The 19153-nt window shown below is 35.0% G+C and overlaps 2 protein-coding genes across 9 annotated transcripts; both read right to left on the minus strand.

Annotated features, from left to right (window-relative positions):
• Nucleotides 1–3930: 3930 nt before the first annotated feature.
• Nucleotides 3931–8390, minus strand: LOC132185314 (mitogen-activated protein kinase kinase kinase YODA-like). Of its 8 annotated transcripts, none has more exons than XR_015912825.1 (9): nt 8046–8384; nt 7502–7589; nt 7300–7362; nt 6782–6942; nt 6591–6666; nt 6305–6364; nt 6106–6213; nt 4862–5865; nt 3931–4795 (listed from the first exon to the last, which is right to left on the minus strand). XR_015912825.1 is itself a non-coding variant. In XM_088518198.1 (8 exons), the coding sequence occupies exons 1-8, from the start codon at nt 8108–8110 to the stop codon at nt 5689–5691; spliced, it is 798 nt and encodes a 265-aa protein (XP_088374324.1). In that variant the 5' UTR covers nt 8111–8384; the 3' UTR covers nt 3931–5688. The 8 variants fall into 8 exon arrangements, 3 of the variants coding, with proteins under 3 accessions (XP_088374324.1, XP_088374325.1, XP_088374326.1); XR_015912827.1 differs by having other exon boundaries at nt 3932–4965; nt 5631–5865; XR_015912826.1 differs by having other exon boundaries at nt 3932–4965; nt 5626–5865.
• Nucleotides 8391–12542: 4152 nt separating this feature from the next.
• LOC132184399 (uncharacterized) lies at nt 12543–18027 on the minus strand. The gene is made up of 6 exons (XM_059598026.2): nt 17271–18027; nt 16662–16876; nt 14309–14600; nt 14141–14226; nt 13967–14058; nt 12543–13239 (listed from the first exon to the last, which is right to left on the minus strand). The coding sequence occupies exons 1-6, from the start codon at nt 17541–17543 to the stop codon at nt 12983–12985; spliced, it is 1215 nt and encodes a 404-aa protein (XP_059454009.2). The 5' UTR covers nt 17544–18027; the 3' UTR covers nt 12543–12982.
• Nucleotides 18028–19153: the final 1126 nt, after the last annotated feature.

Raw genomic sequence — 19153 nt, forward strand, 5'->3', positions numbered from 1 at the left:
ACAATTGGGGTTATTCAATAGCTTTATAAGCTATAGGACAAAGTTGGTTTCTCATTGTACATTGGGGTAATTTCACATCGATTGTGAAAGAGGTTGGTGGTCAGTATATAAGTGTGAGAGAAAGCCTTACCTTTTAAGCTACCTTTTGGGGTTGAGAGAGGCTTAAGACCACTTAACACTGGTATCAAAGCCTAGGTTTACCAACAAGTCTCGGCTCAACAGTCCATGGGAGAAACGGGTTGTCGTTGCTCCGACTCAGGGCCCGATGTGTAAGGGGGAGATTGTTGGGGTTATCACACATCGGTTGTTGAAGAAGTTAGTGATCACTTTATAAGTGTGAGGAAAAGTCTTACATCTTGAGCTAGTTTTTGGGATTGAGAGAGGCCTAAGACCCTTCGATACTCATAAATCTTTAGAAAATTATGAATTATTGATATTTAGAATAGGAAAAAGTGGGGGCCTACCTTATTTTAGTTAGGTTCAAAAAGTTTATTGAGATAGTGACCAAATCTTTTCTAGCTTATTTCAAAAAGATGCCTATTAAAACACTCCAGATTGCTTGGGGAGCAAACATAATAACTCAGATTCGTAGGGAGTACCCGAGCAATGTAAAGTTCTGCCTTTTCTCCTTTTTTTCGGTGAATTCAATTAAATTAACAAAAAATAAAACAAAACCGTTAGAGCTTGAAAGTTGAAACCCGGACAACTTTAAATACTCGGCAATTAACTCGTGAAAACGTAAGATAAATACGAAGAGAAAGTCGATATATTATTAAAATACGAAAACAAACGGAGAAGAGGAACTAGCCGTTGGAGGCACCAAATTCAAAACGCATACAGTCCAGAGAGAGAGAGAGAAACCCCATTAGCATAAGAAGAATCGTCATTCTCTCCCTCTCTCTAACGGTCCCTTCTCTTCCTCTCTCTAGAATTCTCTCTCTGTTTATATCTCTGAGAAACTCTAATTTTGTTGTTCATATTCGTTTGCTTGTTGATCGATTAGTCTGGTTTCGTCCACTTGGATCTGAGTGTTCCATAAATAATTCTCGAGTTTCAAAGGTTTCGGTGAGTGCTTTCATTTTTTATCTGGTCATTCTATATCTGGGTATTTCTTAGAATTTGATTTTGAAAACGGTAAAGAATGAAAACCCCAATAGAGTTTTTGGTTGTAATGTGATGGTGCACAAGATGATCACACTATTATTAGTGTGGTCATCCCCACACCAGATCATATAGATTTACAAGAAGGTAAAATTACTTCTAGGTGGAGATAGCAGGTCAAGAGTGGTAACTCTTGACCAAGAGTTGTATTGGGACTCTATAAACAGAATCCTATGAGAATGCAGATTATCCATTCTATTTTTACGTTAATCTTTTGTCTAGTTTTCTCTTTGGTTTTTCTGCATTCTAGAGTCTCTTATTCTCCACCGGATTTCCACCCAATTTACAAGATCCTATAGTTAAGAATCCTACAAGTTCAATATATATATATATATGACTGAACTTAGAGAAGTTGAATACAAATAAAATACTACAACTAAAACAGATTACACGTTATCTACATTGAGCTGAAACCTATGTTACTAGGACTGCTGTTACTGTACACACAGGAAAAGAGCCCAGAAATAAGTGATTGAGATCCCATGTTTTGCTGTAAAGGGCAGAGTGATTAGCCCTTGAGTTAAAGGGTGTCACTCAAGCCGCAATAAGCCTTGAAGTCAGTGGCGTCACTTTCCTGGAGGCTTGCAGAGTTGTTCCTTGGAGTCTTTTGTGAAGGTAGGAAGAACAAGAACTCAGTGGCGAATTTTTTTCAAGTTGAATTTGATGAAACTTAAAATAAATTCACTGAAATTTGGTTTTTAATTAACTTTCCTGTTTCGATTCGATGTTGTGATCTCTGTTTAAAAATAGAAACTTTCTAGTGCCATCAACCTCATGTTCTTCACAGTAATTGAAGGAAGAAAACAAGTTTCTTGAACCTTTTTTGTTGGTCCTTTTTTTTTTTATGCAGGAAACGCAAGATCATACTCAAATTAACCAATAAAAAGTCCAGATTCTTTCGATTCATCTTATGCATACCATTCTCCTTAAATATGTTTACCGCCCGAAACCAAATGCTTTAATTGAACTTAATAGTTGGGGAATGCTAGGTGCTCTTAAAGTGTTCTCCTCGTGTCTTCATAGTCATAGGTAAATATTATTTTCTAAAAAAACAAAAAAGAAAGTCGACCTTATTTCTCTCGCTTAGATTTTAGAAAATAATATCCACATAGGACAAGGAGAACACCTATCATTTCCATAACTAATATGTTTTCTATCATTTGTTGAATTGTCAATACCGTTGCTTTTCCACCCACATAAATTTGATGAACTTCTGAATTAAGAATGAAGGTCATATTCGTTGAATAGTTAGCGGATCAAGGTTTAAAAGAGTTATTATAAAATTAACTTTCTATTTTACTGGTTATTATTGTTAAAATATTAATTAAATTTACCATTTCTTGTCAAATTAAGGGATTTAATAACAATCATTAAATCAAACTAAATATCTGCAATCATATTTTGGTATGTTCAATAGTTTTGGAAAATAAGGTTTTAGAAATCGGTGACAAAGTACTATTAAGACGGGTATTGTGACCACCCCAAAGGTTTTAAAATCTTTTAAAAATGCTTAAGTTTCTTCATATTTTGCGTAATTTACATATATAAATAGAAATGATGCGGACTTTTTTTTTTCTAATTAAATAGGGAAAAGGGTTTATAAGCGAGATAATAAGCCTTATGAAAGCTTGTCGCAGTATAAATGTAGTACTGTTTCGAACATTTTATATCCATATAGCATAGAGAACTTCTATAAACTCAAAACAATTAAAACAAATACCAAAATGTGCAAGATGACAGATTTTGGTGGTGTTTAACTTGGCCAAATACTCCCCCAAGGGAAAGGAGTATTATAATGGGAAACAAGAACATTATAGGAAGATCTAACATCAAATACCCCTCTCTTGAAAGGAATACAACAAAGTGTAAGAAGAGGTAAAGGGGTCCCTCTCCCATGAGCCGCTTTGAGGAAGTTAATACTCCATTGATAGGAGGTACTAGAATTCTTCGTGTCTTTCACCACCTTCCATCCCTAGCCAAGGATTATGTTAACGAGAGATTTTTACATACATTCCACTTTCTTTTTCTTTTCTTTTTTTGGGTAAAGTCTATTTAACCCCCTCAAACTATCACTACAATGACAATCTACCCCTCAAACTACCAAAACAATGACAATGTACCCCCCATGCTAGTAAAACGACGAAATTACCCTTATAGAATTTTCAATAAGACAAAAATACTCTTAAAAATTTGAAAGAAAATTAAATATTAGTATTTTTGTTTTTATTTTAGTAAGGGTAATTTTGTCATTTTTTTAAAAATTTGGAATACATTGTCATTGTTTTGGTAGTTTTGGGGGTAAATTATCGCAATTGATAGTTTAGGGAGTAGATTGTCATTGGGGTGATAGTTTGAGGGGGTTAAGTGAACTTTACCCCCTTTTTTTTTTCCTGTGCCAACCTCCTATTACAACTTATATAAAACTTCTTTTTTTTTTTTTTTTGGTTAAATACCTTTTCAATACCTATGGTTTGGGCTAAATTCAACAGGCCACCTCAGTTTCAAAAAGTGTAATAGGTAATACCTTTAGTATACCAAAATACTGACTTGGTACTTCCATCTAGGTTCTATCCAATTTTTTAACAAAGCTCCACGTCAATGCTCCTAAAACACGCCAGTTGTCCCGTGTGCCACATATGTAAGACAACTCATCACATCTTATGACGTGTCATTATATCACAAGTGGTACTTGCGGTATTTATGCCACCTCAAATGTCGAAAATATTAAAAAAATTATGTAAACTAAATTTAAAACAAAAATTAACAAAAATTGAATCAAAACCAAATCGTAGCAAGCCCAAATTCATTCGTGTCTCCCCAAACCAAACCCTAGTTTTCTTTTTTCCCCAAATAACACGAATCTGAATCAACTCCAGTTTTCCCCTTTTCTTCTCAAATCACACAAATTTTTACCTAGACTAAAACAAAAACAAGATTAAACCCAAACAAGATTGAAACCATTTATCATTTTTCCCCAAATCGATTCAACCTTATTTTTTTGGCAATGACACCAAAGCCTTGCTCCAACCCATCCCTCGTAGTTGGTAGTGTACTATTTGACCTTTGACTCATGCTTCACTACCCATTCATCGCCAAGGAGGAGCTTTAGGTTCGACGTGCGGACCTTAACGACGACATAATGAAGGTTGTTGGCCAAGAACAAGTACGACAGTGCCACGTCTTCTAGTGCTCAACTTTGCCCTCGAGTTTGAAGAGAAGTACGAGGATTAGCCACGCAATCCGGACTATCGTCTAACTCGGGGCTCTTGAAGTAGGATTTGGGTAACAGAGCTTGCATTGTTAATGCCTAGTCAGCAACTATATCAGCGAGTACGCCACTGTAATTGGTGAGGAAAGAGATGTAGTTCATCACATAGCGTGTGAGCGGGTGGACCCCACCGTTGGGGACGACAATCTTCAATGACTCTTCATGGATTGCCGTTTCAAATTCCATGAGCATCATGTGCACCACCTCGCCGAGCTTGATGAGGAAGTGACGGTCTGTGACCAGATGACCAAGGTTGATTCGTCCGAGAAGATGGCCTTGATCTCAAGCCAAATACCGGAGATCACTTATACTCAAGTCCTATTGTTGAAGAAATGAACAACCTTCCCCTCTCAAACTGTTTAATATCTGAGAAAATCACTAACAGATTCAGAGCCTATCACAAATTATAGAAAACATCAATGATCAACATACAGGTGGGGTACGTGTGGTTGTATGGTTAATCAGTCATCCTCATCGATCTTGTCTTAACCTTGAAACAACAGTCTCCCCCTCGCCTTTCACTACTCTCTTCAAACCTGTTCATGTGATTTGGGGACAACAAGAAAAATAGGGTTGAATCAATTTGGTTAAATCTTGTTTTTGTTTTTGTTTGGGTAAAAATTTAGTTTGGTAATTTTTTAATATTTTTGGCATATGATGTGGTTTAATACCACAAGTATCACCTGTGATACGAAGAGTTGTCTCCCATATATGGCACACAAATAGGTGTCTCGTTTTTACGCGCAATGAAGTTTTATTAAAAAATTGAATGAAACCTGGATGGAAGTATCAAGTTGGTATGTCGGTTTACTAGGCATGTGACACTTTTTGAAACCGAGGTGAGCAGTTGATTTTGGCCCAAACCATAGGTACAAAAAAGGTATTTAACCCTTCTTTTTCTTTTTTTTTTTGGGATAAGTATCTTATATACAACACTCAAAACACCAAACTACACTTAATTAAATAAGCAAGATTGAAAGTAAGAAAATCCATGTGATATCTCACTCTCTTACAATACTTAGCCAAGTTCATAGACACTCCCTGACGCACAAACATCTGGGAGCAGTGCAGCTTGATAAATTGCAATATGCATATTAAAGGAGAAGCAGGATAACCTGCACTATAGCATAATTCATACATGAAAATTGTAACAAAAACAAAGTGACTAACATTTATAGTAAAAATAAATTTCATACCAGACCTTTCACTCCATCTGTAACCCCAACAGGTGAATCTGAAGGCTCAGGGCCCAGAATAGGTCATTCCAATGGTGCAACATATTTCACAAACGGGTGTTCCAAAAGCTGATGAGCTGTAGGACGATTATCTGGATTGCGTTGCAAACATTTCCTTACAAAATCCTTCCCATCATCTGAGAGGTGATCTGGAATTAGTGGGAGTTCCTTGCTATTCCCAATCTTAAACATGGCAGCAACCTTCAAGCCATAACATGCAAAGATCAGATAGAAGAAAGAGTAAGATGATTAATACCTAGATTCTATATATATGGACTGACATGCATGTGTCCAATACATGAGAGAATGCTGGGGATGGGGGGGGGGGGGAAAGGGGGGGGGGGGGGGGGGGGGGGTGGGGGTGGGGTGGTTGGGTTGTTGGTGTTGGTGTTGAAGTGGGGAAGGAATTTAGAAGCTCCTACTTTTGACTAAACCACTAACCCCTTCATACTGGCTCCAAGGTGGTTTTGTTGTGGCCATTTCCAAAACCGTGCACCCAAGACTCCAGATATCCACTGCAAGGTTGCTCCCAATTGAGTTCCGTATAACCTGGGCAAACAATGCAGAAGAGAATCAAGATCTACTATTAAGAAATGTGGCATGATTAAGGAAACCATGCTAAAACGAGAAACATTCTGACCTCAGGTGCCATCCAGTAAGGGCTTCCCTTGAGTGATAATGGGCACGACTGCCCAGTAATCTGCAAAGCACAAACAAATAAGTTGTGACAAGCAGGGTTGATCATGCAACCTCACAATGAAAGTCAAACATGGTTTGATATTCTGCTGATTGATGATTTATGACATTGATCATGCAAGTATAATGTACCATTTTAACAGTCATTCCAATTCACAAATTCAACATGCATATCATTTGCTTTTGTTACGATCTCACCTCCAATCAAAATTGATTATGCCTACACTTACATGCTTGGCCATCCCAAAGTCTGCCAGCTTGACACGGCCATTTGGGTCGACAAATATATTTGCTCCCTTAATATCCCTATAAAAAATCCAGTTTAAAAAGATGACCACGTTTAAGTTGGGCAGACTAAAAATCGTAGAAGCAGGTTTTTGTTTTGAATTACAACATCAAGAAAATGGATAACTCAATTCACCAGTGGACAGTTTGTTTATTATGTAGATATGCAAGCCCTGACAATATTTGCTGAGTATAACTCCGGAGTGCTGCTTCGCCCAATTGTCCATATTGTTGGAGAAGTTTATAAATAGAGCCACCAGATACATACTCAAGGCGTATATAAAGTTTGTCGCCTACCTGTTCAAGAAGTTTTTAAAACTTTAGTATACACTGATAACTTGAATGAACAATTAAAAATATGATGTTGCCCACGACGCAGCACTACCTCACATCAATTTGATAGTAGTATGCAATTAGGCAATTCAAAGTAACAAAAAAGTTAGTTCTCAAAAGTTCATGAGACTCACGAACCACCATAGAAGATTTATGTTTACGACTTCTTTAAAGTCAGTGTCATCCAAGGCATGCATTTTGCAAGATATTTCAAAACCATATAATACAATAATTACAAACATATATATAGATTAACTCGTAAGTTATAAAGAATGCTTAATGCCTCAGATCTAAATAAGTAGAGATAAACTTCAAGCCTACCGTTTCAGACCCATAGTACTGCACAATATTTGGGTGTCGTAAACGGCTCAATAAAGCAATTTCCTGCCAAAACAGAAGGTAATAACTGCCTTCAATCAAAACAAGCCACTAAATGATTTATTTGGCCAAAGTTATAGAAAAGCCAAAACCTTAATCATTCAAACAATAGAAAATTTCTTAAATCCACTGGAGATCAAGTTACCTGCATTAATGGCTTAGCGCTTTCGTTGGACTTTGCATCGTCTGAAAATAATGTAACCTCCCTCATTGCACACAAATCACCATTTTCTCTAAACCAATTGAGATTATAAAATTAGATATGCACAAACTCCATTAATGACCAACAATTTGAAAATAAAAAGGGATGAGGATATTAATTGCACCAGATATTAACAAACAAAATTAATCATATTTGATATGAAAACAAGCGCTCATGCAATTGATCATTTCAACCATCAAACATCAAACTTATCAATTCATTTCACTTCCATGCTAAAATTGAAGGAAGGAATTCTATGAAATTTCTTTTTAATCTTTTTGATAAGAAGTGACGCATCAGACTAGGCATCATAGTGACAACAACACTGGCTTCTCTGTGATGCATTTTTTTGTTATCAGGTCCTCTAAAAATGTGTACACACATTTCAAAGATCTACATTACCTATTGAGTATTATACATTTATATGTGACTGAGTAAAAATCGAAAGACATAGTGGATCCAAGAATTTTGTTTTTAGGGTATATACCTGTTAAACCCAATATAGACATGCCCAAAAGTGCCTCTACCCAGCAGCCTTCCCTTTCCCAGCATGAGCCAAGGCTTGCTGGATTCTCTGCCCTTCCTGGACTTCGCGACATGGAGGGAGATGTTGACGCTGAATTTGAGTCAGAAAAGGCACAAGAATTGCAAATTGTTATGGGAGGAAGTGCTCAGCGGTGACTTTGTTGTTTCCCATCCTCAGGCCAGCTCGTCTGTGACTCACGGACTGTAACCTCCTCCAGTCCAAACCCAGTCCCTGTTAATTCAGGGGCATTATTGTCCAAAAAAAAAAAAACATTTTGGACAATAATGCCCCTAATAATGCAGGGACTGAATTCCCTCGGGTCCAAACGGACTGGAGACGATCCTTTTCCGTGAGACTGTGACTCACTGGGTGTTCCTCCCGCGACACCACTATGGATTCTAGAACTTGGGCCAGGGCTAGTCCCCAAACACCACCATTCTAGTAAATACTATTCATCTCACTTTTTATATTACATTATTTACTTTTTACTACTATTTAAATAAAAAAATCACTACAAAATAAATTTTTTTAATTTTTCAGTACTATTTTTTCACTTTTCTATATCAATCATTATTATTTTTTTAATTTAAAATAAATGAGTAGTACCGTGTTGCCATGTTCTTTAACAAACAATGCCTTATTATAAATGATTAAATATCTCATCTAGAAAAACAAAATTTGTTTTAGACATTCATTGTGAATGAGCCAACCCCCTGTCTCCGAGGGGTAGCTCAATCGACTGTGTACCACGTCTTATGAAGTGGAAGTCATTAGTTCCCCTCCCCTTTTCCTTACGTGGACATGTAAAAAAAAAAAAAAAAAAAAACAGAGAGAAGCCCCCTTAATGTGGGAGCTAAGTGAAGTTGGTCTAAACTACACAAAGGGCATATCTGTTTAATATTATAAACTTCAGTAGATCTAATTAATACTGCTAATTGAACATACAGTGAGCTGCTACAATGTTGCACAGAGAAAGATATTGACCTTTTCTCTTTCTTCTTCTTTTTATTTCCATGTTTTGCATACATATACAACAAATTTAGTTTGTAATACTCCATTGAATTGCTTATTGCATATACATTAAAGCGTTGCTTGTTGCCTTTGGTTGTCCATTGGAAAGGCCCAGACTAGCTTGACTTGTTAGCTTGGAACATCTGAGACCCTAGAGCCCATTTCTTACAAAATAGAGTTAAGATAGAAAATTGGGACGGTGAATGACAAACGTCAATGGTGCATTTCACAAATCTAATAGTTGATTTATTAAATTTGTAGAAGAAATATGAGTAAATTATTGACACCAATCATTTTTTTTTTAAAAGAAAGCCTTCACTTTACCTCCCTCTTGACCTCAGAGCTATTCACCGAAAATAGAGTTTTACTTTTCATTAACATTTATATAATTTTTTAGTAGATTATTTAATAAAATAAGGTTTAATGATACAATTTCACTTAAAAATTTATTTTTTTTTTCATCCAAAAATCTCCAAATTATTTTTTATGGGGACTTGGGTCAGAAACAAGCTATTTGGACCTCCACCTAACTAGATCAACCATCTAAGCCCCACAATTCACTAAATAGGCCTAAAATAGTGTTCTACACTTAGCCAACTTGGGCCATTGGACCTAAACACATCTAAGAGTTATCACTTAATAAAATTTGGATCAAACATGCTCTCCACATAAAATTTATAAGTTTATTCTTTCATGCAATTTATGAGAAATCACTTAATTTCTTGGAATTGTTTTAACACCACTTAAAGAGCTATTGCTCTGAAATGTTTTAACACTCAAAATGACCAATTTATATGAGTCTTTTTTCCATTAAATTTTCTAACCTAACCCAAAATTCATGCTCATGACTCATTTTAAAATCACTTTTCATATTATTTAACAAAAATGGACTTTTAGGTATGAGATTTTAAGTCATTTCCTTGAAAGATCCTTATTAAAGGGTCCATTATGAAACTCTCATTTTTTTAAAAGACAAATATTTTCTATAAAAAGAAACATATATTGTAAACATAGACTTAAAATGATGTTAGGTCATAGAACTACCTAGTACTATTGTAACATCCCCAACCCGTTAAGGCTGAGTTTGCCACTTTTCTTCTTTTACAACAAAAGTTCTTGCAAAGATCTATAAGGTCTATCAGAGTACTTGATTTTAAAGGATACGATAAATGTATAAAACATTATTCAAGAGATTTTATTACAAGCGAAATTAGAAAACATTAAACTTTATTTGCGGAATATTATATTATTACAATAATTGATATGAAAAGACTTTGAAAGTTAATAATTATTCCCGCCTCCATTCCGGCCTTCTATTACAGCGTCCTTTCTACCTGAAAACAAGAAATAAAACTGAATAAGCCCAAAGGGGGCTCAGCAAGTAAAATCCACAACCATAAATGGTTTTGCTCCTTGTTCTCAGTTTTGATAATTGTTTTTACAAATAAATATACATCCGGCCATAATAATAATACATGTATGTACGGTTGCATCTTCCGTAGCATATACATACTATTACATTTATTATTAGATCATCGTCATAAATCATCTTTATAAATCATCATCATAATGCATCGCTATAAATCATCATAGTATATCATCGTTGAAAATCATCATAGTATATCATTGTTGTAAATTATCATAGTATATCATCATAGTATATCATCATTGAAAATCATATTATCGTTTTCTCATATTATGGCCCATGTACACTATTACCCCTGTGTACGAGGGTTGCGGGTCCTTGTGACCATGGCACTGAACTGTGGCCTCAGCCATGCCCGACCGTCAATTAACTCTTTTCTTGGTGCACTCAACGATCATGTTGATGGAATACCACCTTCTAGCATAGCCTCCTTCAGTGGTTTCGCCTCCATCCGAGTATCAGTACCGAACTCCTCTCATCCATATTTATCTTGGGACAAAAAATACTCTCCTCCATACATGTGCCCTCATTTCATAAACATTTAACTCATTTCTTGTACTTTTCTTTGTACTTCTTTTGATGCATCTTAGGGCAACATGTAGGAGGGTTTATCATTATTCTTCTTTCTTATAATCATCATCATTTCTTAACTTTCTTTTCTAAAAAAATGGAAAATTTTCCAAATATAAACTTGTTTTACTTAGAAAGAATTTAAGGAATAGAAACATTCTAAATAATTCTTTTAGAAATCCTTCATGCATGCAACAGATCTCCATGACTGGTAAATAGAATAATCATTTACAGTTTGATACAAGAATAAATAAATAGCATGACATGAAGTAATTTTAGAAGGGGTAATGAATTTACTTACATCTAGACTGAAGCTAAAAAGTGGTCTGAATGATCTAGTTGCTTCAATCTGACTAACACCACTAGTATATCTTTCAAACTAATTTCTCAAGTCCGTTCTCTCTCGTGTTCTTTCTTTCTTGCAACGCTTTGTCTCGCCCTTTCTCTCTCTGTTTCATGTAAACACTTTCAGAAAAAAGAAAGACCGAGTAGAAAACGGAAGAAGGAAGAATATGTGGAAGAGAGGATATGAGTGGTGAAAATTGTGAAGGGGAAGAGTTCTATTTATAGGAAAAAAACCAAATACTATTCTGCCTTTCATTTACAATTCTACCCTTTATTTACTATTTCACCTACCAAATACTATTATACCTACCATTTACTATTCTACCTACCCTATACTATTCTACCTACCAATCTCCAATTACCATTCATACAATATCATAAATTCCTCAAGAATTAACATCATTGCCTAATATGAATATTAATATAATCATAGCATCAAATTAATATTTCTAAAATAAGACTTTCAAAATCTGAGGTGCTACAACCATCTTATCAAATCATGCATTTTTGCTACTAAATGACTTTACAAGTTTTCATTAAAACATGGTGGTCGTGCATGATACATCATGCATCATGCAACTATAGTCTATATATAGACTTGATGATTCAGAACCATTACAAATATATCTACACAAAAAGTTTTGTCTCATTCATGCATGTGTGGTTTAATAATCTCATTCCTGCTGCTGCAGCAAATATATATATATATATATATAAACAGGCCATTGATGATTGATTCATCTCACCGACTGCAACATATATGACCCACTAATTTTCTTGATGGGATTTTCATTTTTTTTAATGGGTGAAAAAAAAGAAAAGAAAAAGAAAATCATTAAAGCATATGTAAATATATATGAATTGATTGAATTTATGCAACTGTGAATAGGCCAACATCCGGCCACTTTAAAATACAGAGCTTACCGGCCTTGTGATCATCAGTGTTCTTTGAGCTCTCTTTCTTCTACAGGAATTTTAATTGATTGAATCATATATCTGTGCATACAAATTACGCTCACATTTCTGTCATACCAAGCCTACACTAAAATGTGAGGGCATTACATTTCCTTTCTCACTTCACTGCTCATCAAAATGACATGTAAAGATTATCAAAAGAATATGGATAGCCAAAGTTAATGGTTTATACATCAACCAAAAGCCTCCTGAAAACTTGTAATACCTGTGTATCCCTCATTATGCCATAAACTAAAAAAAGTCAAAAAAATGAAAGGAGCTTGTAAGACCTAATTCGCACTATCAGCTTGTGGAAGCATCACTTTTTTAGCTAGATCAGCCGCCATGTATCATCTCCATATATTCATCTTTATTTGCCTCTTTTCCCCACCTTTCTTGGGCCTTATGTCTTCACTTTTCCATCCTTTTTATTCATTTTCTCTTTTTATATTGTTTTGCATGTGACTGTCCACATTTTTCTGTTTCTTTTGCATAACAGGAATCCACATCATATAAAGTATAAACTCCATCATGTGCCATTTTATCCCAGTGCTTTATGTCTTGTGGCAAGCAAAGATAATCCAGCTGCATGTCATCTCTTGATTTCAGAGTACATGCCATGTGAAGCAAAGAACTGGAAATCTGGATGATTGACCTGAAGCAGTCTTAGCCAATTCTCAGCAGCCTGCATGAGGGAATTCGCCAGTTGAGACTCACTAACCCCATGTTGCACCCACATGGATCCTTTTAACTTATAGGATGCCATTCCAAAAGCAGGAAAGGAAATCTTGGAGACACCATCAATCTCACTTGGACAAATGACTATTGGGGCCTGGTTACTTCCACCACCTGCAAAAACCAATAAGAGACCAATTCTAAGAATTGAATAGATACCATAGGGTACAAGTTAAATCATCTTATATCAGACATTTGAACTGTATAAATTCCACCAGAGCACGTCAAATTTATAACAAAATTGAACTCAAATTATCAAACCCCGCATAGTTGCTATGGCTTATTCAATATATCATGCACCATTCATTTACTATTTTTGGTGCATCTGTGAGAGAGAGAGAGAGAGAGAGAAAGAGAGAGACAACAAACGATGAGGTGTCCTTCCTAGAAATGAATAGTACATAACAGCGAAGGAAATCATAAGAATACAAAATAAAATTGAAAGGAAATAAAAATACAGTGAAGAGCTACACACTGCAACCCCCAAATGCTGAGTGGAGAAATGGAAATTTTCCCCTTTGTTGGGCAGGAGCAACCAAGAATTTCAGGGTTTGCCCAAGAAACGAACATGAAAGAGTTACCATCCACCATAAGATCCCCATAGTTGATCTTCTCAAGATACATTAAAGCAAAAGGTCATATCGATCACCAATTCAATTGATTGTATCTAAAAAGGAAATAGTGTTTGCTTATATGTTGTGTTTCAAAGAGATTAAATGATGTGAGTAAGCTAGGCTTTTCTTTAAAGGCATATAAGGAGGAAATTACAAGGAAAATGTTCTACAACTGTATAAAAGCCAGTAAAGTATAATAATGCAAATTATAGAAAGGCTAAGATTACCTGTCATTTGTGTGGAAAGGGTATGGTATGTTAAAAAGCAGGCATCCAAATCTTTTAATGTTGGGCCTGTGGGTATTCGATAAATAGGATACCTACAAAAAAACATATCATCAGACCAATCAATCTTGGTATGATACAAAGTAACACACTAATATAGATTACATAGATCTTTACCAAGCCACAGACATCCAACTAGTTGCCAGTAAATCACAACTTCTTAACGTCTTCAGTCCAGGATACTGGCATGCAAGATCTAATATCTGCCTCAATAAAACAACAACTAAGATGCAGAGTTCATACCGCAAACTTGCCCGAGTGAATAGTAACAAGAATTTAGCTAACCTTGTCAGCTAATGGTACACGGCAATAAGGGAGATCCTGTTCAAGAAACTCAAAGAGCAACTGACCTAGAGAATTCTCTGCTTCACCATCATCACTAGAAAAGCCTTCTTGTCTTCCACTCTGCTTATCATTTAAAGACAACTTGTCCAATCTAATTGGGACCTCACTAGTTAGATGGAGACAAGCCTGCTGTTCCCTGGTAAATTTTATGCCTTTATCAGTTTCATAGTCACTGCTTCCATCACTGCTTGAATCCCTATAGTAGTCACAATCACTGTCTTCACCAGCTTGCCTAACCAAATGACAATGTCCAATTTTGTTAGAAACCAATAAACTGTTTCCTACAATTACATCAAGAATCGCAGCAGAACTAGATGTATTGTTCCAAGAAACTAGTAAGGAGAAGAAAAAAATCACAACAGTTCAACAAAAATGGAGCAGAAAATAGGAGAAGGCAACTGGATTATTACAAAATAACAAAGGAAACAACTTATACACATATAAATAGGTGAGACATATTAAATAACATAACATCCTTTCTTTCTGCACATGGACATCAAGAGTAAGAGGTGAAACTATTATACCTCGTGTCTCAACAAGAGTAGCTTATGTAGCTCACGGACAAACAGAAAAATTGTTAATTATCAACAGAAGGCATTCGCTCAAATAATGTCACAATTGACAACAATACCTTCTATGTGAGGACCAAGTACATATAGGCTGTTCAATTAATTATGAACTAAGTGTGACGTCAAAACAAGGAAAAAACTGTTAGCTCCAATTATCCCTTTATCCTCAACAAAAAATAATATCAAAATATGACCAATTTTCAAACAATTATTATGATTGTTTTGCAAGGTCGAATTTATTAGGTAGCAAGAGTCAATTGAATTACATTGTCGAGAGGATAACAAATGCACGGTCCACTTCTCCAATAACAATGTAAAAGAGATTATAAGTGCACAGTAAGAAGCTAAACTCAAATACCCATCAACACACCAAAAGAAATTGTTTCCTATTGTTATTCTGAAAAGAAGAAACCAATCAGGAATAGTATTCTAAGGATGAAATAAACATAAACAAAATAGATTGAAAAATCATAGGAGATAAAATTCTAACACATAAGAAGCCAAATAAGGTGTGGTTCTCATCCATTTCTAAGCTAGATGATCTTGGTTGGACATAGATACATAGAAAAACACTTTTGCTGCCATTGTGTCAAAAATTTGCTTCCAAGGAACCAATTGCTAAAAGAATATGGTGTCCTACATTCAAGTTCTGAATAGTTTCTCCATTTATTTTTTGATAAGTGTTTCTCCATTTATTTAATTATAAAAATTACAAAACCAAGCACAACAAGCCAATTACAAAAAGAATAAATAATGCAAGTCTACTCAACAAAGTAAGAAAATCCACAATATTCTCGAATTTGTAGGGCTTCTAATTTTTAGTTTGTCGTTTTATACAATATTACAAGGAAAGCACCATTGACATTGTTCACTCAACCTTGTATGCTAAATTTACATAGAGACACTAATAATGGTTCTGTTCAAAGATAAATTTGAAGGAACAAGCCTGTCAACTTCAGTTTTTTTATAATTAAAGACAATGTGTTTATTCCGTGTCCCTATTATGGAGAAGCACCTATAATCAACTTCCTTCAACCAGATAGAGACATCAGCAACCATGGATAGAGTGAGTTTTTCAACTAACAAAAGAAAAAGAATCACTAGAAAAGATATTTCTCAATTCTCATATAAGCCAGAAGATTAAACTTTGTCAAAGAAGATTGGTTAAAGTGCTGCCCAATATGAAAATGTTTAAGGTTGAAAGTTGAAGAGACATGAAGTATTCTTTACTGTGCAGGAGACGATCTACAAGTAAGTCTACTTAGACAGCAAATAATCGGGAAACGAATCTACTTGTAGGAATATTATGTTTTTGATTCCCAGAAAGAATGAGAAGAGATAAAAATTCCATTGACATGATTAAAAAATTAGTTCCACTCTCAAACATCTTTCAGCAAGTTCTTGATCTTGTAGTGTCTCCTAGTATCAGGAGTGTCAGAAAACCGATAGAAGCAGTAAGCACGGCATCAAAGAAGAGGCATTATTCTTCACAATAAAAGCAGATTGAACATAAATAAACAATTCATTGAGAAAAAATTGAAGAGAATGATTATTCAACAATGTGATAGAGAACCAACACCATCAAGGCTTTGTAATTATGATTGCCTGATGTGATAATGAATATGATGTTCAAAACATAATTGGTTGAACATGTAAGTATAATCAGTATTGAATTCAAACATACATAAACACTTGAAATATTCATACATAAGAAGCAGTACTACCTTGGCTTAGTATTTGACCTTGTAGCAGGTTCACCGTATAATTGGATACCAGATAAGTATGGGACGTAATATTGAACAACAGAATCAACCTCATCAAGTACCAAAGGCACTCCTGCCCCGTACGCACTCCATTCCTTGAATGTTTCCCATAGATCATTCAACATGAAGTACGGTTGAAATTCAACATCACAAGTCTTCCACCCCCTCATTGTCGTCTACAAGAACACAAAAATCAGAAATTTTTTACCAAGACCCACAAATATGAGAAACCCAATTCAGTAAAGCTCAATGCAAATCTAGAAAACATACTAAAGATCTTTCTGTTCCTTTGTAACTAAAACTGACAAACTCATCCCAAAAATCAACTATCTGGAAAGAATTTAAAGAAAACAAAAAAAAGAGCTGAATTAAGCTTGATTGACTGAACGTGATCGTTCCCTTTGGTCCCCAGTACTTTATTGGTTGAGTGTCGCCTATCTTTATCAGGTCCCAAATACAAGAAAAACCCAACAAACAAAATTATGGTGCTCTATACTTTCTCCTACACTCTCTCAGGAACCAAAGAAAAACTACAACTAAGCAAACGCAAAGAGAAGATAAAAGATCAACCTTGGAGAAATATTGGGCTGGGACCAAAGGCGTGGTGGACTCCAAGAACCTATCAAGGTTCTTAACAGGCTTTACGAATTGCTCCAAAGAAGGCTTTGCCAGTGAATTTGAAGGGTCTTTAATCTTTCTATATGAATCCAGGCTCTCAGTCTCATCGCCCTTATTAGCTCTCCGAGCTTGTTTTTGTTGATTCTGATTCTTTCTTGCTTTCACTGGGACGCAAAACCGGTCCTCACCGCGCAGAGCCCCAAAGCGCAACCCACTCCCCAACATTTCCACCGTTTGGTTGGTGAGAAAACGGAGGAAAAAACGAGAGAAAAGAAAGAAAAAAAAAAAAATTCTAAGATCTTTGCTTTGTGTAGTCTTTTCTTTTTATCAAAAAGAAGCTGGAAAAGCCAACTAATCCCAGATATAGTAATACAAGTATTACTTGTCTGGAGGCTTTAGTTTTGAAGAAGTCTCAGTGAGTTTGGAAATCTACCATAAGAGTCAAAATGGCTCAACTATCGCAGTACCCAAACACCAGAGAGAAAACCCAATCAACAGCGTGAGAAATTTCAGACCGAATCAGAGATTTGTTTCAACTTTCAACTGATCAAACCAAAGATACCCAGAAATCTCAGAAAGTTGTGCTAAAAAAATAGCGAAAATTGGATGAGAAAGATTCAAAGCGAAGAGAGCAAGAACTGTGCATTGGATGAGAGCCAAATGGGTTTTACGTGAGGTAAGAAACAAGAGTCAAGGCGTGAAGAGAAGCACAGAGAGATAGACGGAAGACTGAAGGCTTCAAACGGAGTGTATTTATTATAAAGGATTGCAAAGAATTAAGATTAATACATTTTCCTATATTTTATTATGATCCATTAATTAAATAAATTACATATTAATATATTATTAAAGAGCTCTTGCTTTGGTAGATCATTAAACTGGCTCAACTGTAAATAATGCAATAAATTTTAAATTTGTTGAGTTTAATAAACTTTGAAAAAATATAGAATTGATTCATTTTCCTTTTTCTGAAATAGGCTAGAGTATTTCTATTAAAGGTTAAAACAAAATTACTTTGTTTCCCATCGAATACTGCTAAAAGTCCTCGTCATGATTTTATCGTGTTTTTTTAAAATTAATTTAGCTTTTAAAATCATCGTTAAATCAAAATTTAAATAGTAATATATCACAATCCAATGATAATTATAAAGTCCTATTAGTTTTAGAAAGAAGAAGACAAACATAAGGAAGACTTATAGCATCTCGGAAAATAGTAGTTATTTTAGTTACCCAAAATACACATTTTTCTATCTTAGCTAACACATTTTCAACGTAAAATTTCAACGATTAATTATTTTACTATTTACTTTTTTTAAATATTATTTTTCATCATTTTGAAGGGAAGAGAAACCAATAAAAAACAAAAAACAAAAAACAAATAGTAAATCATTGCCCCCAATATTATATTCACTCAATGTGTTACGGTAAACTTTCACATATATGAAAGTTTAATGTAGCAAACATCTTACTTTGAACTTTAAAGCATCTACGGAGAGTCAAAATGGCTCATATTAACATCTGCTGGAGATGTTTTTAAATCAATTTCCTTTTTTTTTAATAAAAGAAAAATGTACTTCCAAATGCGGATAATTTTTTATTGTGATATTTTATTGATATTTTTTTTTTTTTTTGACATATTTACACAAGAAAGGGGGAGGGAGAATTCAAACTAGTGACCTCCACTTTATGAGGCGTCGTGCATAGCCGATTAAGTTATCCCTTCGGACTACTGATATTGTATCTACGATGTTGTATTAACATAGCTTTGGGCTATGTTATGTAAGATAGTTATGCTCTGGGATGTTAGAGATATTAAATCTTTTTTTGAATGAAAT

This window comes from Corylus avellana, chromosome 7 (genome assembly GCF_965113065.1).
Source record: "Corylus avellana chromosome 7, dhCorAvel1.hap1.2, whole genome shotgun sequence".
NCBI classification, from domain to species: domain Eukaryota; kingdom Viridiplantae; phylum Streptophyta; class Magnoliopsida; order Fagales; family Betulaceae; genus Corylus; species Corylus avellana.